The sequence below is a fragment of the Belonocnema kinseyi genome, chromosome 5 (assembly GCF_010883055.1).
Source record: "Belonocnema kinseyi isolate 2016_QV_RU_SX_M_011 chromosome 5, B_treatae_v1, whole genome shotgun sequence".
In the NCBI taxonomy this organism is placed as follows: Eukaryota; Metazoa; Arthropoda; class Insecta; order Hymenoptera; family Cynipidae; genus Belonocnema; species Belonocnema kinseyi.
The window spans coordinates 60107219-60133014 of record NC_046661.1 but is presented as its reverse complement, the minus strand read 5'-3'; the positions used below and the strand labels follow the sequence as shown (position 1 = coordinate 60133014).

The following is a 25796-nucleotide window of genomic DNA, read 5'->3' as shown; positions in this document are numbered from 1 at the left end:
TATTCTGTAAACTTAGTGGATTATGGCGGGCGGCTAAGACTATTAAATTTTAGTTACATTTATACTGTTTCTTTACGGCGGGCGGCACTTACGTTGTCGACAAATACTCGATTAAGCACTTATTGTTTTCTTTTCATCGTTTAGTTACCACTCACGAGGCGGGCGGTGTGTTTAAAGTTCTAATTTTTCGTCTTTATGAGATTTTCTGCGATTGAGAGTTATTTAATTTGTCGACATCGCCTTTTCGGTTCAGTAAAGTGATGAACTCAATAAATACATTAAATCTTACATCTTACAAAAATGTCTATATAAACGAGTGAGTGATCTGAGTGGTTCTCAGAAATGGTCTTTGTCTGCCCAGTATTCTATACTTGAAATAAAACTCGAACTATTCATTATTTCTAATGATTCTTTACTCTCTATTCCTGATCTGGCAAAATTAAATATTATAAACATAAACATTAAACACTTCAGTTTATGGGAACAGGATAACTGCAGAGTGCAAGCTCGATGGTACGACATATGCTAACGGCAAGATGCCAGCATGCCGTGTCGGCAAGGCCTGACGGCGTAATGAGCTACGTATGCACCCATATCTTTCTCAAGGTCTACCGACATGGCCTGCTGATCTATCTGTAGAGCCTTCCGGTACTGTGCAGTAGGTATGCCGGAAAATTTCTATCTGGGAAGTTGCATGCAGATAAAGAAATCGCAATCGAGTCAGCCACATTGGATCCGAAGTTTTGAATTTTCAAATTTTTATATCAGCTTTACTAGAAATGAATAACAATATCGTATTTAGGTCCACTATATTTGTTGCCTCATTTTGAATTCATAACTCATGACGTCAAATTCGAAATCAACAACCACAAAAACCCCTTTTTACCAAGTTTCCCTAAAACATTTGAAATTTTTGCAACTGCGTCCGCCAGATTGGATTCTCTATTTTGAAATTGAAAATTATACTTAGCTTAAAACAAAATCAGCGAAAATTCATTAGGCAAACTACCACTTTTACTAAACTGTTGTTCAAAACGGAATTTTCGATTAATTTTATTTTTATACAGTTATATAAGTCCGGCAACTTGAGCCTGAGACACCCGGTAATTCGCTTACGCTTGCGTTTAGGAAAAACTAAATTAACGCTGACATTGAGAAATGGGTTTTGGAATTGCAAGCTAACGATTATACTGCTGAACATCGCGATGGAAAACAAGAAAAATGACAGCTCCTTCGAACAAACTATTAGGTTAGCATAATTATGATTATGTTAGCACTGTTATGATTGCACCGCCTAACATGCTGATATGCATGCCAAACATCTACTATCTTTTTGAGATGTTCGGCGTAGGAAGATTTGTATGTTCAATCGAAACACATTTAAATGTTAAAATGGTCTGAACGTATTTACATGGAGAATTGGAATTTCACTATTATATTTAACGCTAATATATTTTCAATATTACAACTATGGAATATTAACATTTTTTAACATTCCCAAAGAATCAAACTGAGCTATCCTTAAATAAAATTGGATAACGACTTTTGTCTATCTCCACGAGGAAACAAAGATCTTCAGTTTCAGGTTATATTGTTTGGAACACATTTGACAAAATTTTTATAAATTTAAAGTGAAACTTGAGTTTAAGTAACATAAAATACATAGAATTTTAAATGCAAATTACATATAATCTAATCGACATTTCATACCCTTTATCTGTTCTTAGTTCATGTACGAACATTAAAGTTTGATTTAAAATTCATAAATAAGTTAACAATTAATTCCATAAATGGTCAGAAATTAGTGAACTCCTCAAATATTTACAGCCGTTATTTTACATAACCATACATTTAATATATCGAATATTTCAGTTGAAGATTTCGGATGTTACAGAGTAACATCTCAATTTTTAATATCAACATATGCTTACTTTGAACATCTAGATTGCTGTCCTATAGTTAAACATAAAATATGTTAACCCTGAACATCCAGATGCTACGTTTCATAATCCATTTTTCTCCGTGATCTGAAGTTGAAACGTTGTTTAATGAGGAACTAAAGCCAATTCAACCATCAGGCGAAAGAGCTGAAAAGTTCTGTAATTATATTTTTTAAATAATATTTCACGTAATTCCAGCTTTCCACCCAAAATTTGGGCTGATCTTTTTCCAGCAACAACACGTACAACGAATGTTTGTGAAGAATATAATTAGAAATTTAACGCAATGTTTAACTGTTCCCAACCAAACATTTTTAATTTCACAGAAGCTTTAAAAGGAGTTCAAGTCGTAACTTATATAAAAATATCAAGTACTGGCAAAAGGAGGTGAAAAATGTTAGAAGAAGAACAATTTCTTATAGAACAAATGTTGTCTTTGCAAGTAGGCTACATAAGTAGGCTCCAATTCGTACGTGAAGTCTCGTGCATTTTTTTACCTGTATAAGTTCGATATAATTTATGTATTCATTTCGCTTCCAGCTTTTTCTAGCTTGACAATTTAATATTATTAATTTGATATTATTGACTGTTTATTATTGAAAAAATATATTTCCCCACAATTTTTAAACACGCCAACATCAAAAGTATAATGTACTATAGTAGAGAACGCTTTCAGTCCTAAAACTGGAAAAAGTGCGAAGGAAAAATTAGGGAAATAAGAGGGGAAGGAAAATGAGTGAAGCGACGAGTGGAGAGGGAAAGAAGGAACGGAAGGCGAGGACGCAAGTAAGCCAGACACCCCGTCGATTTCGTCCATAGGACGCAAGTCATCGACGGCGACCAACTAATATTCGACCTTGGGCTTCACTTTGACGTCTAGGTGACAGTAAATCATGTAACGTACCTATTATTACAGTTCTACCAAATTTTTCGTGAATTAAATTTTCGTCATGTGACACCGAATTTCCATTCTTTCATAGTCTCTTCAATAATAATTGAATATTATTTAACGGTAATAACGAAGAAATTAAAAATGATGTTTAAGAATTATTTGCTAATCAGAATGTCAAAAAAAGTTAACCAAAGATATTTTTATAGAAGCTAACAACTACCATGTTAATCATATTATCAACTATTAAACCGTATCACGTGTAAAAATATTGTCTGAATAATTAACTGAACTGGGACATCATCGTATGCTGAAATGTCTTAAGCAATTCTAATCTAACTGTATTACTTTTTACTTCACACCATAGATCACTGTAAATTAGAGTTGAAACAGATCGACAAAACTGAAGTTAAAAGAACGACTGCATAGGCTGTAGTACATGTAGACATGCCTTATATAAATAAAATAAATAAAATGATAATTTATAGTATGAATTTATAAATAACATATTAATAAACATAATTTGAAATGCATTTAATTATAATAGAAAGGGCACTTGTAATCCTCTTGCACGGAATTCGTGCGCACCGAAACTACCTACTTTTGAACCAAACGGAATTCAGGATTTGTGTTCGGAGGGAGGTTGACCGTAAACGGATTACATGTGCGCCCGGACGTACGTTCAATTAATGGCTAAAGCGAGTTCGGTGCATAATCGAAACGTTATCGACTACTCACGAACTAGGGAGAATTTTTTAAAGAAAGCATAATAAAGTGTACGTTGTATTATTTTGAATTTTTCAGAATTTTCACGATTTCTTAAAATTCACATTCATTTTATGAATTCTGTTAAAGATTCTTAAATTTTCTTGAAAAATTTCAGAATAGAACTTGCTTACATTGAATTCATCTGAAAACATGGAATTATTTGCAACTATTTACACCTTCATCCACTTTGGTCGACGGGTTAACTACTACTGAATTAAGATGCACACATTTTTCCTAATTCAGTAGAATTCTGTAGAAATCTTTGAATTTACTTGCAATTTTGAAATTATTTAAAAAATTTCGAATTATTTTGAATTCTTTCAAGTTCTTTGAATTCTTTTAGGATTTTTAAGATTCTAGGATTTCTAACTTTCTTGAAATATTCAGGATATACCTTGACCTACTTGGAATTCAATTAAGTGTTTTGAATGCTCGGAATAATTCCTCAAACATGGATTTCTTTTCAACACATTCAAAATTTCTCAACTTTTTCCAACGGGTTAACGACTGCTGAATGAAGATTTACCCTATTTTTCCAATGAGTAGAATTCTACTTTGAATACTCTCAGCCTTCTCCATTCTTTTAAGTTAGAGATCATTCACAAACTACGTAACGCGTTTTCGTTTTTCCCATATTTCTGTATCACTTTTCACTTCACGGCAATTATATTCTCATCTGTATTTAATTAAAATAAAAACGCGTTATGTAGTTTGTAAATGATCCCTTATCTTGTTTTCCTGAATTCTACTAAAATTTGAGCATGAATGCCGCATAATCGACCTTTCGATACACTCTTTCTGCAAAAAAATATACTTCAAAGCCTGTTTCCGCTAATTTCAATTTTAAAACTTTCAAATTTTCGCGCACACCGGTCTTTTGTTCATGAGGTGAAGGGGTGGGTGCCGCTGGTCGCTTGCGGCCGCCACCACTTTGGGAGGTAGGCGCGTTTTGTGAACGAACCCAGGTCCCGCCGCGCGCCGTAGAGTTTAGGTGGTCTATGGAGGCGACAGGCGCCATTCATTAGTACTAGCCACAATTTTGGAAATCCTGTGGTGAAAGGAGAGCATTAACACGACTCAAAATGGGGAGGAATAAAACCTGCACGATTTACGATTGTGTTTAACTATTCAAAAATGCGGGATTGTATGTGTCAGACAAGAAAAGTCAAATCACGATGTATTCGTTCTGTAACTGTATGGATAACTGGCAACAGAAAAGTGTTGTTCAAAGCCGCTTCAAATCATCTGCCCACAAAAAAGCCATTCAACTGAAGAACCATAAAGATAAACTAAACAGGTCCTTGGTGAAAGCCTGTATGAAAGCAAACATACCGCTTTATAAATTCTCGAATCCTGATTTTCGGAAATGGATGGTTGAAAATGATAAAGGTGAGTCGTCAAACTACATTGTTTTTAAAACCACGCGGCACTTGCTTGTAAACTGTCACAGTGTAAAACTTACAAAATAACAAAATACAACTTTCTTATACTGTTTTCCCAAGAGTGCGAGTGCATTTTATATTGTTTTGACTAATATTTCATCTCTATTTTCATAGGTAGAGGTGACATTGTGAGTACTTACTAGCTTCAGAAGAAATATTTTCCTGAAATCAAAGAAGAGTATGATCATGGAATTAAGTTTATGTTGAAAGGAAAAGATATTTTAGTCATGTGTGATGACATTACAAATAGAAAAGGGGAAGCGGTGTTCATTATAGCTATCAAAATTCTTCCAACAGTGTCCAATACTAGTCCTATTCTTGCGATTGCACCTGTAGAAGTTCTGACTACTTGTTGTGGTGAAACTACATCAAAATCAATTATCGAAGTAAATCACTATCAAATAGTAAATTCTTGATTAGTTAGTCGTTGCAGTTTCAACTGACAGTGCAGTGTACATAAACAAGTGTGTGCGGCTTTTGAAGGGACTCACTAACCCTAATTTATTCCATATCCAGTGCTGGGATCACAAATTAGATAAGGTGGCGAAAGTTAACAGTAAAAATTGACTAGACTTAATGAATGTAAGAAAATGCGAAAAACTCTTTAAAAATAATAGAAAGCGGGGAAATAATTATAAGAAATGTCTTGAGGATAAATACAACTTCACTAAAACAAAGACTGCTACACTGCTTCCATAACCAATTATGTCTATGTGGAGATCGTGGGAAAATTCTGCAGAGTATCTGAGTGATTATGTAGAAGATGTGACTGAGTATGCCAAAACCCTAAGTTATGATGTAGATTCTGTTTAATATTTCAAAAGTCTAAATCAGGAGTATATTAAAATTTTAATAGTTCAGGCTAAATTGGTAAAAGATTACTGTGGCAAGGCTATTGTCCCTAATGATACAAAAAAGGGACAAGAAGAAATTGTTAATAGGTCTAAGTGTAAGAATGTGAATTACCAATTTCCAATTTTATTGTACTATATTTAGTGCTAACTGATAGTGTAACTAGTGACCTGAATAAAATAACAAAAATTATAGGGACTTCTGTCTTGTTGAGGATATGATTTTAAGTATGGGGGCTAATCATAGTGAGTTTTCTGAGGTATGTCTCAAAAGTATTTATGTGACAACATCAAATACTTAGTTGAGAGAGCCTTCTCGGGCCACAATGACATTTTCGGCCCTATGCGCTGAAAACTTGTGGAGGGTAATGATGAAGTTATGGTTTGCTTCAAAAATTGCAATGATTTTGATGTTCCTGTCGAGAAGGGTGGTGAGAGTGAAAGTTTAGGTGGAATCAATGTGAACGATTAACGATTGTGATGTTACTGGTCAATCTGAACTAGATGATCCAATGGTTGAGCTATAGTAGTTTTATTTACTTACAGAGTACAGTATTACAATGCAGATTTAGTTGTTTAATCAAGAAATATTTTATTTTGGCTTCCTACGAAAACTATTTTATTTTGTGTTCCTACAAAAACTATTTTATTTGGTATTCCTACGAAAACTATTTTATTTTGTGTTCTTACGAAAACTATTTTATTTTGTGTTCCTACGAAAAGTATTTTATTTTGTGTCCTATCATATGTTATGTTTCATTTAACATAAAAATGATTGTTTTAATTTTAAGTACATTTTTATATGTGTCTTCTGCCCCTCCCACGACATACACTTTCCTTCTTTATTTCACACACAGCTGAGCTTTTTTTTCTATATTTGTCAAAAAAGTATTTTTCGTGAAATCTTTATTGGAGAAAGAGCATATTAAGAGCATTAAACAAATTTTTAAGAGCATGATAAGAGCATATTAAGGTATTTTTTGGGGCATAATTTTAGGTTTTAAAAAAGCATAAAGCTGGTTTCTCTAGAAACCTCCGTGATGTTTTTAATTCTTCTGAACTTTTTGAACTTTAGTTCATTTTAACTAAATAACGAACTCAATTAAAAGCGTTGTCAAACTTAGTAGACCAGTAACCTATGATAACATGACCTAATTGCAATGAATAATAATCTAATTAGGACAAGATCGGGACTCATTCGCTACCCCCACTTATTAGCTGATGGCGCGCGCAATCGATCCTATGATCGAATTATTTCGTGAATCATCCCTTAGATCTACCTGACTGTCTACTTTTGAGTCAGGAGCGTATCAACATAAATATTCGCCCATAGCTTTATTATTAAATTCTAATTATGAAAATAGAACGGACTCTCAATATAATGTTATAAAAACTTTATCAGAATAAAGTAATCTTCTTATTTCATATTTAGGAACAATTATGCTAGAGTAGGTTAAAAAATTTTGGAATGTTTTATATGATTTACAATAAATTATTACGAATATTAATTTTTGTTGTGGGAACGGTTAACTGTTCATTTAAATATTTCTGTTCTAAAACTTTCGAAAAAATCCATTGTTTAGGGTCTCTTCATCTTTCTAAGAAACAATCTAGGGGCATGTTTCCTAACTTTCTCGAGTCCCTGATAGATCATCTATTATAACGCTTCAAATCACTCCAAATCCAAATTGTTTAATACTAATAAAAATGACCTACTTTTTGGATAGTTTTCCCTAAACGAGAAATCGTAAATTTGTATCATAAGAACCTGAATAATCAGTCAATTCCAAAATTACCCACATACTCTCGATTTTATAAGTGCTGGGATTATCAAAAATGAAAATAAACTCTAATTTAATCCTACCGTTAGGTAAAACTCTTCAGTTTCCTGTCTGTCAGCTCTCAACTTTATTTGAAGTGTTTCCGGAGGTTTCCATGTCGGCACGGCGTTTTCGCCAAAATATCTGGAACAGTCATAATCTTTAGCTGTCAGCATCTCTAACAGACTAGCCTCAGCCGTTTCTAAAGTCTTCCACACTTCTTCGGACTCAGCTCGAAGTGACGTAACTCTCTGCTGAAGTTGCGTCAAGCGCTTTTCCATCTCTGTGTGTAGCACCTTCTGCAATTCAGGTTCGGGTGTCTGGAAATTCATTCGAGAAGTTAATGTCTATTTAAATATTGTCTTTTTAATCAGGTATAACTCTCGAAACGTGCTTACCTCATCTCCCCGATGACCTTGGAATTCGAACTTCTTAGGAATCATAAATGCAGCATGATGTGACTCTAAGAATCTTTGCTTGTCGGCCCTGGAATCCAACCCACCCACACAAGCGGCCAATTGTTCAGCACCTGATTGCAAAGAACGTTGCTTTCCTTCCTCCGCACTACAATGCATCAGTAATGCTCTTGCAATACAATTATGGAAACCAAAGTCCATACACTGTAAAACAAAAGGAAAGAGTAATGGTTTATTAGCGACTTTTAAACCTTCTGAATGTCATAAAGAGCATTACAATGCGCAAGGTTTACATTTAATTTTAATTACATAAAATATGTGCAAATACTAGTTTTCAGAAAGAAACTTTCATTGCAGCACAGTGTCCAAAATAGTACAGAAAAGAATGTACCCGCTGTGCGGACACATTATTAGCCATCGCGGCTCACGCTGATCGTAAATTTGAGCGCGCCTAGGTAGGGAGCGCGTCTTTCAGATCTCGCAATTCACGCCCGGTCGTTGTAGCTCCCCCCCCCCCCACTCCATCCCACATTTGTGCTAGAACTTCTTAATGTAATGGCCAATCCTTTGAGAAATAAATAAATTTCTATTATTACTATTCATAATATGCATTACTATTTGAACAAAAGTATTTTTTATCCGACACCTTATGAAAATGCGCTATTGTATGCACGTTAAGCAGGCGTAATTTGGTCACTTCTAGCCCAGTGGCCTTCGCACCTACGCACTTCGCCGCTGGACCAACATGAAACTTTGCGCCCGCTAAATAAAAAACATTACACCCGCTATACATGCACTACACCACGCAAGAGGGACGCCCGGTAGTAGTGTTAATATCATATGACGTACGTTGAAGTCCTTTTTCTTTGACAGCTTTCATCATAAAATATTTACGATAAGGAAAAGCGGAAAAGGAGAAAATAATAAAGAGGAAAGGGGAATAGAAAACAAGGACAGGGGAAAATAGGATAAAAAGAAAAAGGGTGAAAGGTCAAAATAGCCTTCCTTTTGCCCTTGATACACAATATGCTAATAATTGTCTTATTTTTATCATTAACAAAATGCGCATACTATTGAAATAAAAATTGTTCATAAAAATGTATTGCAACTTGTGCCGTTTTTCTATAAATTTAATTTGTCTATATTCAATGTAAATGTAATTCAGGCGAAAAATGTTGTTAAATAAAATGTTATTGTATCTTGTGTTCTTTTTACAAAAAGTTTCGCCTTTTATTTTGTTCGTCTCTGGTATTTCTTTTTTCCACAAGTTTATTTAAAAAATTTATAATCTTATCTTTTAAGATTAAAAGAAAATATACTCCTTCTATCTGAAAATGATTAATAACAAATGTATAGATCTTTTTGAGCGAACAACTTTTTTCTGTTAATTTTAGTTCGTACCTTGTGTCGTTTTTCCGAAAAATTTAATTTTTTCATTTTGAATGTAATTTTTTACGATTAAAACAAAAACTACGTGCCCTATCACAAATTAATCATGACAAACTTCAATGAGTTTTCGTTAATTTTTGGAAGAGCAACATTTGCCTATTAAATTTTTTTATAGCTTGTGTCGTTTGTCCAAAACAGTAATTTTTTTAATGTTGTTTTTTACGACTAAAAACAAAAACTACGTGTCCCATAGAAAATTAATTAATTTCTAAGTACTATAAATAGCCGACATAGAACTTTGGAATCTTAAAAAAATGGTCTCAAATATTTTGAAAATGCACTCACTTTTTGAATTTGCATCCAAAATAGCTGTTTACGTACTTATTTTTTCTTTTTAGGCCTTAAAAAAGTGTGCCAAAGCAGAATCCAATCTGATCATTCTTTCGAAAGTTATCGTGCCTATACGATACAGACTACAGACAGATAGACACCTTCGTAAAAATCGTTTTTTCTGACTCAGGGGGTCTCAAAACGTTGAGATTTGATGAAAACCGATAAAGTAAAATTTTATATAAAACCAATACCTTCTCATTAGGATGACAATATAAAAAAATTGGCAAAAAATTTAAAGGTGGGTTTTTTGAGAAAATGTATTTTTAATATTTTCAGAAAAACCTCTTCCATTTTTTTAATTTTCCGATGTTTTTCGGTTTTTTTCTAACAAAGCACAACATTCAAATGAGCAATTTTTCTTTTGCTAATCGGAAAAATACGCATCGCCAAATTTTCTCTAAAAAAACGACATATTTCGCCTGATTTAAAACGGGGTCTCCACAATATTTATTCTTCATAATTAAACGAAAAAAGGTATTACTTACTCTACATATTTGAATTCAAAATTGAGCTGCCGCAAAAACTAAGGACACAATTTTTTTTCTGCGCGCGCTCAAATGAACCCTGACAAGACAAAAAGAAGAATTCTGAAAATATTTTTTTACTGATTTGCAGCATATTTCTTGCAGTAATGTAATTTACAAACATTAATGGTTTAAACAAAATTTAAAAAACAACGAAAACTCAGTAGGACTAGGAAAAAAAGTCAGTGCATACGGGCCTAAGTGCAACGATGCCTGCTGGCGTAAGTGCCATGCTTCATTATGTATTTTCAATTCAACCATCAGCTAACTTCACTTTATTAAAAACTGAGGGGAAAATAATGGCTCAAATGCATGGAACAAAGCTTTATTTCTCTAATATCTTTGTAAGTAATAATTATTATTGTAATTTTATTATTTCATTAAATAGTAATCAAAATATAAAAACTATTTTTCAAATACACTTGTACAGAAAAAATTATCATTTACGAAGATATTAGAAAAACAGGACAAAAATGAACTAAATCCCATGCATTTGGTCCCTTGTTTTCCCTTCAGCAATCTAAGACGTGAAGTTAGCTGTTGATTGAAGTGAAAATACCTAAGTGTGGTGTCGCCACGGCGTCATTGATTTTCAGAACACGTTTCGATTTTGGTTTTTAAAAGTTTTTTCGTCAAAAATGAGGAATTCTTGGAAAGAAATAGTTACTACAAAAGTTACCTTTTATGTGTCAAAATTAAAGCTTTCTGGTACGCATCGATCTTTGACCAGAGCTTTCTCGCAGATAGTTATCTTTTTTAAAGCGCTCTTTTTTCGATTCAATAGAGCTAACCAATATCTCAAAAGTATTTTCTTGTTTGTTTTTTCAAATCGAAAAATAAAACAGTTACGCAAATTTTCATGTATAAAAATCAGAGTTTATGCGGACACGTCGTTCCTTTGACAAAGGTTTTCTAGGAGAAGGTTGCATCTTTCAGGATGTTCGTTTCATGGTTGGATCAAGCCCCACAGCACCTTGACAAGTTTTTGCATTTTTTAAAAATGATTTGCGTGAAAGATAAAGTATTTTTTAGTTCTCCTGTAAAATTCGGGTTTCGGCACTTACACCCGTATACAGTTATGCCCTTCAATTATATTAAATTTCAACTTTATTAAACAATATATTATAAAAATTATAAATAATTAATATACTCTTTAATAATAATATTTATAAATAATTTGTATTGCTTTCATGTTATTAATAATTAATATTCTCAAATTTCATGCATAGATGTTATTGAGTATTCAAATGCATTGAAATCTCGATAAAAGCGTGAACGAATGAATGCGCACAGCTACGATTCGAGTAAGGTTTCTTTTAAAGAAATGAAAACGCGCAAAATGACGCAGATCAGGCTGGAAATAGATATTCTAGTGAAGAAAATGGTACCTCATTTTTCTTATTTGGGTGTGTTTCACAAAGTTGCAGAGAAACGAAATGGCGGCCACATGCAAAATATCACTTTATCTAGGCAATTATAATTGTAAGAATAGATTTTTAAGTACTCTGAAAAGTATCGAAAAATGAAAAATAGTTTGATTTATTCAAATTTCATACTTGTTTTTTGGCCAAGACTTTGGGTCTCCCGGCCCACTGCGGAATGGTGAGAATAAATTTTTTTCATAATGATATTTAGCAAATTTTTTAACAATTTTCATTTTTTTAAACAATTTTATTTCCTGTAAATCGTAAATAGTTATTCTCTATTCCAATTAATCACACAATTATCGAATGTTAAGAGTAATATTTGTTCCAGATTTTTTGCAGTTAGTTAAAAAATTAATACGGTATTAATGTAAATTTTCCTATGTACTTTTACAGGGGCTTCGGTTCTTCGGAACCCGCCTTAAACTGTAGATCCACACAGAAAAGGCTGGTTAGGGTGACAAACCAAGGCAGAGGCCCTTTTTCGAGGTGAATAGCCTTGGACGTCGAAGTCGATATTAAGAAGGCTCGAAAATAAGTCAGCGATCTCCTTGCGCTTGAGGCGCCTACGGGGGAAAATTACGCTAGATGGTCACTGATCGCTTTCGAGAAATGAACACATACACCCAAACTTACAAAACACTTCGAATCTGTGCATCGAACTGATGATTTCAGAGGAAGGGATCGCTCCGTTCACCCTAGACAGGCAGTATTCTACTTTTGCAGCCTGCTAGGGAAGCTGCCGAATGAGGAGTAGGAGAGGATTACTTCGTCAGTTACAGAGTAAGAAATCATTTACTGTGCTATAGATACGCCTGCAAAGAGTATATTCACCTGATATAAACCTGATAATGATAAATTCTCTAATAATTCATATTCTCAGAACGCTTGTGACAAAGACATCCACCGATATCCTAAAACACTCGGGAAAAGTGGCCGGATTCAGAGTACTGCCTTGAGAAAAAACGTAGGTGTGGCACAATAGGCTCTATAACTTTAGCGCCAGAGTGATCTAACAGCCCTCTCACCCCCTCCATATTACAAGTAACTAACTAAACAATGAGTAATCACTCACTTGCGCCTTTTCATAGGGGAGGTGGAGCAACATTTTAATATCCTGGTATAAAATTCTTTCTAAAATAACTTGTCAAATTTAATGACTGTAATAAATTTATTTTATGATTAAAAATGATTAGAAATAAACAAATTTAACAGGCGTGAGTTTGGCAGATTTGGATGCAGCTACAAAAACGTTTATAGGCTCAAAAATGGTTTCGTGCAAAATGGGTGTAAATTTTCCACTTGGCTCTTTTAACACAAGATAAATTGGAGATAGAAGCTTGCCATTCGCAGAAATTGTGGGCCGGATATTGTAGCACTTAAGGATGGTTACCCCTATAAACTAATTACTCGAGAAAATGCAAAAACACGTGAACTTTATTTTCTTATCGTGTGCAAAAAATTTTTTCTTCCGTTTTTATTATCTTTAATTTACATCCATTTTCTTATATAATCACAACTTATTTTGGGACAGTTTACCCCCATAAAAATTGTGAACAAATTGACAAACTCATATTTTTTACGTCTCAGTGTAAGAACATTTTTCGTTATTATTTCGTTCGAAAAATGACTTTAGTTCACAAAAGCAGTATATAGTTTCCTTAAGATTGGTTATCCCCTACAAAGCAATTTATCGGGAAAATGCAAAAACACGTGAACTTTATTTTGTTATCGCGTGTAACACATATTTTGGTTAGATTATTCAGCTTCAATTTATACCTATTTGGTAATTATCTTGTATATTCGTAACTTCTTTTGGGGTAGTTTACTACCATACCATTTTTTGACTAAATTGGGAAATTTATATTTTTCAACCCTCTTTGTGAAAAAATTTTCTGCTCAGTTTTCTACGTGAAACTTACTATATTTAGCAGGAATGTGATAAAATGCACTTAAGGGTGGTTACTCTTTATAAATTCATTTTTCATAAAAATGCAAAAATACGTAAACTTTATTATATTGTTGTATGCCACATACAAGTTTTTCAGATTTTTCGGGTTGAAATCATGCCTGCTTAGCCAATTTTTTTGTAATAAAAATAATTTTGGGATAATGCACCCTTCTAAAAAAGTTTTCGACACATTTGAAAAAATTAAATTTTTTGTATCTCTCATTATGAAGAAATTTTGCCAGTTGGTTTCATTATAAAAGGTACCGCTGCTATATGTGAAACAATTAAATGCATATTTGTTATTGCACTTTTCGGAGGTGGTTTTCATCCACTAAAACCCATTTTGCGCATGTGAGAAGAAATACATATCGCTTCGATTTTGGAGCACAACAAGATAAAAATTATTACTTGAAAAAAAGATCCTACTCCATCTTCACTCTATTGGGAATCGAACCACAAAACTTCTGATTTCCGGCCAGGTGCTTTCCCAATTAAGCTATTAGAGGGATCAGGAAAAGAACCCTTACTTCAAGAAAATTTCGGTAATTTTTAGCTAGCTGTTAATGGTACAAGTAATTATTTTTTAATTTGTCTGCTATATGATCAGAGATTGTATCTTACCGACAGTAGATCAACCCTCCAAACAATGAAGGCAGAAAATCTACACAATATCCATCAAGTTAAGAATCTTCAATAACAGAAAATGCTTAAAATCTCAACAAGACTAGATGGAAAATAATATTTTTCAAATTAAAATTATTTCTTGAAAAAAAATCCTACTCCATCTTCACTCCATTGGGAATCGAACCATAAAACTTCTGATTTCAGGTCAGGTACTTTTCAAATTAAGCTATTAGAGGGATCACAATAAGAACTCTTAATTCAAGAAAATTTCGCTAATTTTTAGCTAGGTCTTAATGGTAGAAGTAATTATTTTTTAACTTATCTGCTATATGGCCAGAGATTGTACCTTACCGACAGTATATCAAGCCTCCAAACAACTTCATTCTATCTCAAAATAAAGGTCAGATTAGGCTTTCTCATTGCAAAAAACCTCTCAATAAATATTTTCGATCATGAAGCTATGAATAAATGAATAGAGAATGAATGAATAGAGAATGAAATTAAAATTTCTGCCATATTTGAATTGTATAAAATATTCTGGGAATATTCGAATCGAAATTACAAAAAACTTTTCCACACAATCGCCAAAATGGAACATGCAATGGAGCTAGTCTATTATAGGTCTAAGCCATAGTATAGGTTATTTCGCTCAAAAGCCGCAGCCCATATAGATGGATGCTTGTTAGTTAAACATTAGTTAACAAGATTATATAGCATTTTAGTTTCTGTAAATACTAGTAAAGTTAAAATAAATAGTTACTTCAATTACTGAAGGATCGTGCTGCTACACATTTAGTAGTTTTTTTGCTTCCTTCACCTATGAACATTTACAGGCGTAATTTGGTTTGATTCGAAATAAAATTGGATTGATTTCAAAATGCAAAATATAGCTTCTTAAAGTTCTTTTTAGAGCTGGACTTCCACAACCGTCATTTAATTGAATTTAAATTTCGCGCTTATACGTTTCTTCCAGCATTAGATATTAGAGTAAGCGGTTGATATGATAAAACAGGCCGAAAAATTGTTAAGCCAGAGACCAGACCTAACATTTTCGAAGGATTTTTAATGTGCTGAATCCGAATCCGAGCTTAAAATTGCTCTTATGCTTCAGGTTTTCAAGATATCCTACCCTAAAAGTGCAAAAAACGCGTTTTTAGCTGTTTTTGAGATTATGTAACCGGATAAGAAAAATGTCTACCACCAAAGCTAATATGGAATTTGAAAGTACTAATCTTTTCCTTTTAAACCTACTTGGATTTGTTAGGATATATTTATTTTTCACCAAAATATTGAGATTTGAAATTTTTTATTTGAGCGTTTAAATGCATTAACACTAAGTTGTTCGGATTTCTACAACGCATCCTTTATTGCTGACAGTACGATATTTTTTCTTCAAAATATTATCTCAGGGGTTTTCGAGAGTGCCCTCTCTATTTCCGGTGTCAGTTTTTTGTTATAAGCCCTAGAAGATCCAATATAGCGGCCACATGTTAGGGATTTAAAAAGGAGCAAAGGATCCCGCACAAAATACCAAGAAAAAGGCGTACAGTAGTTTGGAACCAAACTTTGCATATTGGCTGGTAAGTAAATTTTTTTTTAAGCCCTAACTGTTTTCCATATTCACTCTTCTAGGAGCTATAACAAAAAACTGACCCAATCCAAAAGGAACCCCCGAAACCTCTCAGATAACATTTTCAAGGGACAATGACATATCATCTCGGAGTTAATGGGTTAATACGCTAAATTGAACATTTTCATTTCAAAGTTAGCCCACTTGTAGTGAAATATGGGACTAAACTTATTGTTCATAAAGTCAGGTGGGCTAACATGATTGTGGTTTGCTAGGGGTGGTTTCTACCCCTAGAAAGCGGCTTTCATAGAAATGAAAAGACAAAGGTTCCATATTTTTATTGTTTCATCAATGAGCAAAGTTTGGTTTCAAACGACTGTACGCTTTTTTGTTGGTATTTTGTGCGGGATCCTTTGTTTTTTTTAAAGCCCCTAAATTGTGGCCGCCATATTGTATCTTCTAGGGGTTACAAAAAAACAGACAACGGTAATAGAAAGGGCACTATCGAAAACCCCGAAGATAATGTTTTCAAAAAAAATATCGTACCATCAGCAATAGAGAATGCCTTGTATAAATCTGAACACCTCAACGTTAATGGGTTAAACCGTCAAAATTAAAAATTTCAAATTACTATATTTTGGTGAAAAATAAAGATATCCTAATAAATCCAAGTAGGTTTGAAATGAGAAGATTAATACTTTCAAATTCCATATTAGCTTTTGTGGTACATTTTTCGTATACGGTAACATAACCTCAAAAAGAGCTAAAAAACGCTTTTTTTGCACTTTTAGGTTAAAATATCTTGAAAGCCTGACGTATAGGAGCAATTTTGAGCTCGGATTCGTATTCAGCGTATCAAAATCCTTCGGAAATGTTTGGTTTGCTTTCTGGCTTTTGACTTTTGTCAAATTTTGTCGGCCTGTGGAATCTGCATTGTTTCCTCTAGAATTAGAAGTTAAGAAACAACACGTCATACATCAGAGCTTCTGGGAACTTCGATGTATACAAAATCTTTAGATTCACGTCCATGAACCAAATTCTGGAAAGCTCGACACACTGAATGTGAGATATGTACCGTTTTAAATGGAAGTTTGAATATCGATTGACCTTTCCTGCAAATCCGTTAAACACTATATCCAATATCGATGATCCTAGAAAGTGTAACCATAAAAAAGATCAAAAGCAATAGCTTCTCATTTTCAAACCTTCAAAAACTTTGATGTATGGCAAATCGTCTGAGGTCATGGCAAATCGTCTGAGGTCATGTCAAAATTTCCAGAAAGTTAGATTATTTTCATAATATCGGAGAATCACGAAAATTTGATGCCTTGGTCAGTATTAGTAGTATTACAGAGAGCATCGTTTTTGACCAATTAAGATCGCATTTCAGTGCTTAACCTTACCGACAGTTAAATTGCCGACTATCGATAACTGAACTATAATTGTTAAACCGACTAATGTGCCCCCGAACCTGTTTACGTCAACATATAAATGTTTATAACTTATTCCTATAATTTATTTACTAAGCAAACAACCATTTCTGAAAAAGGATCAACTTCCGATTACTGAATAACCCTAGCACGAAGTGTTATTTATTTTTTAAATTTAATTTTAACGTCAAATTCTTATCCTTAATAACATAACTATTGCTGATGTAACTGATCAAACCAAAATTATGAAATAAGGACCAGGTAACGGTTCTTAAATATCCAATGTAAAGTAAGATATTTTTTTTAAATTTTATTAAAATTGGCATAAAGATGTAAATTTTTTATTGCTATTGTCGATTAACATATAAAAGCAAAAATTATGAAATAAGAATTAATTAATGATCTCGTAACACCCCGAGTTCGTTCCGCGACACTGCTCCGACCCTTGTAGCTAATCAACATTGTCAACTAGTATCTTCTGTACACCACATTATTTGAGGATAACCTCATTACTCACTTTTCCATCAGTTTTCTCATCATGTAGGACCATGCTGCGCATATTTTTCCTATTTTTTATTATTATTATTCATTACTTTTCATTTAAGGCAAACAGAAGACATTTTCAATTTTTTTTACACCGACCAGCCACATCTGATCCTGAGAAGTCGTTCAAGCATTACGTAACGCAATCTGCCGTACATTTTTAGCAAACCTACCCCCCCCCCCTCCTTAAAAGTACTTATAGTTTCAAATTGGTTCACATATACGCATCTCATTTGATCCTTAATTTAGTTAAAATCTATAGAAGCAAGCAGAATTATAGTTTAACTTGAAAAGCACTCACATCGATGAGATCAGACAGGTCGTCGACAAAATACTTGTGTATCGTTGTGTTGGATGCTTCTAGACAGAGAATGTAATCGTTTCTGGCCTTCAACGCCTTTAATTTTGCTTCAGTGTACTTACTCTTCCTCTGAAAAAGATCAAATGGTTGACCTTAAATACGAGTGTATAATTTGGCAGGAAAATATTTTATCAGCAACCATTCGTTGAACCTACCAAAAATTAGATTATAAGTGAAAAAAGAGATGTAAGAAATTATCCAAATATAACAATTATTTTCTAATAGTTTTTTACGACACAGTTTCCAAATATTTTACCAAGAATTAAACATTAAAAATGGACAATCCGTTATCTCAACTAACATTTTCTGAAAATTAACAAAGATTCGTAAAATTAATTTTGAGCGAATCACAGATTATACATGAAAACATAAGAATAAAAACTGGATAAAGACACACTATTGATAAATATTAGGAAGATGTAAAAATCATTTCTCCTTGAGAAATGTTAAAATGTAAAAGTTACGGATAATGGAGGTTATAGCATTATCCAATTTTTCAGTGTATTTGCAATGATATTACAGATGGTACAGTGTAATGCTATCACAGATTATAAATGAAAACATAAGAATAAAAACTGGATAAAGACAATTTATTTATAAATATTAGAAATATGTAAAAATCATTTCTCCTTTTTCCAGATTAATTTAATAATTAATACATACACGCGTATCAGATACTATTTTTCATGATAAATGCATGGAAACTCGAATGAATCCCAAGAATAATGAATGTTGGATAATAGTCCTCCAAATTTGTAACGGGGTCCAGGCGCGAAGTCCTGGTGGACTGGGATGAAACGCCGCGGGGGGTTCGCGGGCGTGGCCCCCTGAAACGAAGACAAAACAATGCTAGATAGTTAAAATATTATACACTAACATTTATCAGCTGAAGAGATTATATATTTTCTCCAGCTCATAAATCATTTGCAAGCTTTGCAGTATATATTTCTTTCCACTTTCCGAGTATCAAATTCGGTAATTTTAACTGCTTGAGCGCATCCATCCCAGCATCAGTATTATCTAGATCTTTACTAATATTTATCGGGATTTTCTATTGTGTTCATGAAACCATTGCATAGTAACCAATCATCCAGCCTTACCTCCTAAATTACTGAATTTCTTAGATTTCTTACCGAATAGACAGTATTTACCGTAAAAGCGATAAATGGCTTTTTTTACATTGAATGGGCAGCAAGCAAATGAATGACCATATGATGTAATTTCATGTTTTTTTTTTAAATAGGGTTGTTTCGCCATTTTAGATCAAATAATTTTTCAATACATAATTTCAATTTGAATCGAAAGGGCGTTATAATTTTTTTTTATTTTGTGTCGTTCAAAAGAAAAAAATTATTAAAAATTGAAGGCGGTAAAACACTTATTCAAATTGGTGTCACGTGGGCGTCACATGAATCAGAGGTTCTCATAATTATCTATCAATGTGACAATGTGAAACTTATGATAAAGAGGTTAGGCCACGGTCCGCTGTCAATTCTGACTATTTTGATTTGACAGTTTTATTTTTTAAGAATTACGTGACGAAAAAATGTATCCTGTTGTAATTTTTGATTTAAAAGTCAGTAGTATGTTGAAGGAAAACAGTAAGTGCAATTATTAACACATTTTAAAATCGTACATATTTACACATTGTTCAGTAAACATGACATTTAAGTACCTTTTCAATGAATTATTTATACATACCATAAATAAATTTTTTTCAGTCGATTTTCTTTATTGGTTTTTACAAAACGCTCCTTTGACATGTTTTTAAACAATATTTTGCGACTTCTATGTTCGATGTGCAGATAACCAAAACAAAACGTTAAAGGGGCCCTCCAATCGACATCATGATAAAAAAATTCATATTTCAACATTACATTAAAAAAATCAAACAATATGTAAAAAATATTTTATAAGCGTTTTTATAACTATAATTTTATATACTATAAGATCCATTTATTGGACAACCTATTGGAACCCTATTGCAACGTATAAGCATTTTGGGAAAAAGTGAAAGTGTTCGTTTTAAGTCGTTTTAAAAAAATATTATTTCTTCAACTTATAGCGAATTCGGATATCCTACACTGGTGTACTCTAAGAGTACACTGACCAGCACCAGCACCGGATTAACAATTTTCCGGGCCTGGGGCTAAACCTCGAAGGGGCCCTCTTAAGGACAGAGAAATTCCCAATTTTGCTGTAACCTACGTAATTTTCTGAGGTCAGGGGCCTCTCGGGTGCCCCTTGGTAAATTCGGCGCTGACCAGCACCGAAGCGAGTCGGAGTGAGAAGGAAGAAGTAAAAAGGAGCAGGTCAGAGTTCCATGGAGTACACCAGTGCAGTATAAACGAATTCACTATTAACTTGTTTTGCTAACAAATGTTTCGAGAAAAGCTAGAAGTCGATATTATCGACAGAAAGACACTTTATTGCCAAAAATATACGCCGAAAACTCTGAAAAAGGTGAGAACATACTTCAGAGTAACAATTTTATAAAAAAATCGGTCGCAAAATATTGAAACGTAAAGCGATATAGGAGGAAAGTTTTTGTAGATTTTGTACCTTATGAACATGAAAAAGGTTATGTTTGCTTAAGGATCAACACTTTCTCACTTTTTTCATAATCCAATAATATTTCATGTAATTTTATTTGCAAAATACTCTTCAACTGAATTAAATTTTGCCTGGTCTAAAAGAAATATCGCCGTCTTCTTATGTATTTTTTAAATCAAGATTTACCGTAATTACCGTCAATATGGTAAGAAATTGGGTAAATATTGTAACTAAAGATCAATGCTGTAGGTCCTGTCGTTGCGCGGTACAGTTATACAGAACTTATTACTGTGTAAGTGTATTTTTGTGCTGATATATAATGTTAGATAACCTAAAAATACAAAGGAATCACTACTGCGCATGCCAGATAAATCCGCGTTCTGATACTCTAACAAGGGAGGTCCCTAACCCGAAGTCACTGATTTTGATGATTTAAATATATTTTGTAGAATATCAAAAAATAAGAGATATATCTTTTTTTTATCGTCTAACATTGACTTTTAACGGTTGAAAAACACCCCTAAAGTTAACCCCCAAAAAGCGTTTTTTCTAAGTATCTCTGCTTAAAATGAATATTTCTTACTGAAACAAAATAGAGATTATTTCTTATAAAAAGATGAAGTGGCCCATTATGTTTTGAACATTAAGAATGGCATTCCCTATTTTTTAGGGGTTGAAAACATATTTTTTTAGCATCATTTTATAACAAAAAATTTTGAAACTACAAAAATTGGAAAAAAATATTTGAACGTTATTAATGAGCAAATATAGTTGAAGCCTTTCGTTATTTTCATAAATATTGCCCTTAAGGGGGTTCAACCACTCCTAACACAAAATAACAATGAGTATGTACTTTAATCCATAAAACTTCGTAGAAAGTTTATAATAAGTGTTTCGGTTAATAATGTCGATTTCTTCGCAGAATTTGGCCGTTTCTTTACATAACAATAATAATTACCTTAATAATCAAAGTATTGGCCATCGTTTTCTACAACTTTTCCCCATCTTTCTGACAATGCATAAATTTCTTTACAAAAGAACTGTTTATTTTTTTAGGCCAACCATTCATCGAGACAAATTGTCACTTCTTCGTAAGACAAAAATTCTTCGCTGCAAGTCCGTGTTGCATCGATCGGAATAAGTGGGAGTCCGATGGGGCCAAGTCTGGTAAATAGGGCGGGTGGGGTAGGATGCCACATTTAATGTTTTCCCAATAGCTTTGCACTGGTTTCGCAACATGAGGCCATGCATTGTCGTGTTGAAAAATGACTTTTTGGTGTCTGCGCATTGTCTGCTCGTTTTTCCTCCTATGCTTTGTTCAATTTAATTAATTCTTGTCGGTACAGTTCGCCAGTAATCGTTTCACCAGGTTTCAGCAGTTCGTAATACACAGCTCCCCTATTGTCCGACCAAATACACAGAAAAGCCTTCTTTCCATGTATATTGCACACTGGTTGTGACGTTGAAGGCTGGCCTATGTCTACCCATTATTTTCTTCACTTTGGGTTGTCAAAATAGATCCAATTGTCATCACCTGTCACAATTCGATGCAAGAAACCTTTTCTTTTCTGCGTGGCTAGCAGACTTTCACAAATTGTTTTTCGTCTTTCAATGTCTCTGTCTTTTAATTGATATGAAACCCATTTCCCTACCTTCTGGACCTTTCCAGCTTGCAAATCTTCATCTTTAAACTTTATGAGCTGACTTGGACGCTCCTTATCTTCTATATCGAAGTCACCAGTTTTAAACCGTTGAAACCATCGTTCACAAGTTTTCTGTGTTACAACATTTTCCCCGTAAGATCCAAGCAATAATCTATAACTTTCAGCAGCAGTTTTCTTCAAGTTACAGATCGTTATTAAACTTTCCCGAAAAACAGCTTTTTCAGGTACGTAATTCGACATTTTTAAAGCTTTCGGAAAATATTTTCTTTGCACAATGACAATCCAGAACAAACTGGCTTTTGGTGATGTATGTCGAACCTTCAAAACGCCATAGACGCCATGCGTCTATACCAACAAATGTACAAGTAATAATAGGTGTTTCGGTTAATAATGTCGATTTTACTAAGAGATAGCGATACTAATACGTTTAGTGGTAAAGACGCATGGTGTCTATGTCGTTTTGAAGGTTCGACATACGTCACCAAAAAGCCAGTTTGTTCTGGATTGTCATTGTGCAAAGAATATATTTTTTGAAAGCTTTGAAAATGTCGAATTACGTACCTGAAAAAGCTGTGTTGCGGATAAGTTTAAAAACGTTCTTTCATTTGAAGAAAACAGCTGCTGAAAGTTATAGATTATTAGTTGAAGCTTTCGGGGAAAATTTTATAACCCAAAACACTAATGAACGATGGTTTCATCAGTTTAAAACTCGTCACTTCGATATAGAAGACAAGGAGCGTCCAGGTCAGCCAAAAAATCTGAAGATGAAGATTTGCAAGCTTTATCAGATGAAGACTCAAGACAAACGTTGAAGCAAATTGCAAATGCATTGAATATTGCCCCATCCACCATTTCCGAACGTCTACACGCATTGGGAAAGGTCTAGAAGGTAGGGAAATGGGTTCCATATCAATTGAAATACAGAGACATTAAAAGGCGAATAACAATTTGTGAAATTTTACTAGCCAAACAGAAAAGAAAAGATTTCTTTCATCGAATTGTGACAGGTGATAAAAAGTGGATCTATTTTGACAACCCAAAGCGAAGAAAATCATAGGCAGACCCAGACCAGCCTTCAACGTCACAACCAGTGCGCAATATACATGGAAAAAAGGCTTAGCTGTGTATTTGGTGGGACGATAGGGGAGCTGCGTATTACGAACTGCTGCAACCTGGTGAAACGATAACTGGCGAACGGTACCGACAAAAATTAACCCTTATGTTCACAACCAACTTTACCCACACTAATACGCAACCGGAGTACTCAGGTACCCGCCTCTAGTTTTAACTATATTGCGTCAATTGAGTAAAGAATTAGCGAAACCATTTATTGAGGATCGTTCTTCAAACAAGCATACTATGCGTCATTATTCGACAAAGAACGCGAACGAGGACGTGCTCGGTGTTGAGTTGGCTCTTGCATTGGTTGCTGAGAAAGAAACTGCGACTAGTGATAGTTCTAGTAAGATAAAAGTAACAGGTTCTTGTCATTTGTGTTACCGACAAACAATAGAAAGGCGCAGGAAAACCCGTAAAAGTTGCAATAAATGTAAAAAAACCTGTGTGCAATAAACATTCATCAGCGAAAATATCGAGTTCTGATTGCTTAGAATAAAACTAAAATATATTTTTCAACTTTTAAACAATTATAATTATTTATTTATCAATCTATATTGTCTCCTTAATATATTAAACAAGGTCATCAATTAATCAAGTTGGATTTTATTTTGATTATTTAACACGGGGCTGTCCCGGTATATATCATCAGTTACTGACGCATTTTTATAATGCAATCAAGTGATCTGATGAGAGCAGCGTGCCCCGACATATTGGACAAAGCCTGGTTTCATAACGAACGTCCCCGGACTCTTTTTTGAGTGTTAATAACAAAAAAATTGTATTGTGCTAAATAGAAATTTTATGCACGAGCATTAGTCTGAGCTTATGTCGTTTTTCAGCTCTGTCGTTCCGATAATTTGGAAATTATTTATGAAATAAACTTTTTTGATTGCCTACAAACAAGGTTAGTTCCGGGACATAGTTAATATGTTTATTTGTAAGTCTAAAGTTTGTTGCCAAAAATATTTCGTTATTTGCAAGTAACGCTCGGGATAATTGTAACACACATAACCTCGAAATATACACACACGTTTCTAGCAAAATCAAAATTTTGTTGGAATTAACCCACAAAAAAAGAGGGCACGGACGTTCGTCAGCATGTTCGCTATTATTCCCCAGATTTTGAAGACAAACTATTTACTAATCTAGGAAAAAAGCCGGGGGAATCTAACAATGATAAAATCGATACTAATTCCTAAGCGGCATGCAAATTAATAAAATTGAGCAAAATTAAATTTTTTTAAATTAACCGATAAAAAAGTGTGCAGGGACGTCCGTTAGCATGTTTGCTATCATTTCCTAAATTTTTAAGACAAAATATTTATTATTCTAACAAAATGCCGGGAGATCCTAAAACTGGTAAAATCGATAATTTTCCAAGTATTACATGCCCTTAAGGTGGGTTCCGAACAATCAGAACCTCGATAAAGTTATATAGATAAATTTCCAGAGGTACCAGCTGAGGGATCGAACCCCGAACCTCTGAGGTGAAGTCCAAACGTCTAAACAACTGAGCTGTATTATGATATTCTGTTAATTTTTTATGTTGCCACAGGCTTAAGATGGTTACACCTAACATGTCGAAGGAATTTTTTGGTTAGAGTTAAATTTTTATTTTTGATTATTTTAACACAGGGCTGTACCGGTATGTATCATCAGTCCCGGACGCATTTTTATGATGCAATCAAGTGATCTGATGAGAGCAGTGTGCCCCGACATATTGGACAAAGCCTGGTTTTAAACCCATCATTGACGGACTGGGTTGCAGTCAAGTACACGATGAGGGGACCTTCAGCTTAAGGTGGGCTCCGAACCACCAGAATCTCGTTAAAGGTAGATAGAAAAATTTCCAAAGGTACTAGCTCAAGGTTCGAACCCCGGACCTCTGAGGTGAAGTCCGAGTGTCTAACCAACTGAGCCACCGAGGGTCTTGATATACTTGATATTATTACTCTTGATATTCTTAAACGTATTTATTAAACTTTTATTCGGGCAAACCAGATTATACATCGTAGCCACGGACTAAGTCAAGTGACCACTGAAACATCTAGAGCTGATGTTTTTCAGTTGCATTTCAGGGCTATTGCTGGCCCTTGCTTCCTCCAGTTTGAACCACGCATTATCC

General features: G+C 33.9%; 1 protein-coding gene across 2 annotated transcripts in view; it reads right to left on the bottom strand.

Moving 5' to 3' along the window:
• LOC117173527 (SLIT-ROBO Rho GTPase-activating protein 1-like) overlaps nt 1-25796 on the bottom strand; it is a 348789-nt gene that overhangs the window by 178367 nt on the left and 144626 nt on the right. For both annotated transcript variants that reach the window (XM_033362166.1, XM_033362165.1), the window contains 3 exons: nt 18276-18404; nt 8109-8330; nt 7755-8030 (listed from right to left, as the gene is read on the bottom strand). In XM_033362166.1, coding sequence (XP_033218057.1) covers nt 7755-8030; nt 8109-8330; nt 18276-18404 — 627 coding nt within the window. The remainder of the gene's footprint in view (nt 1-7754; nt 8031-8108; nt 8331-18275; nt 18405-25796) is intronic.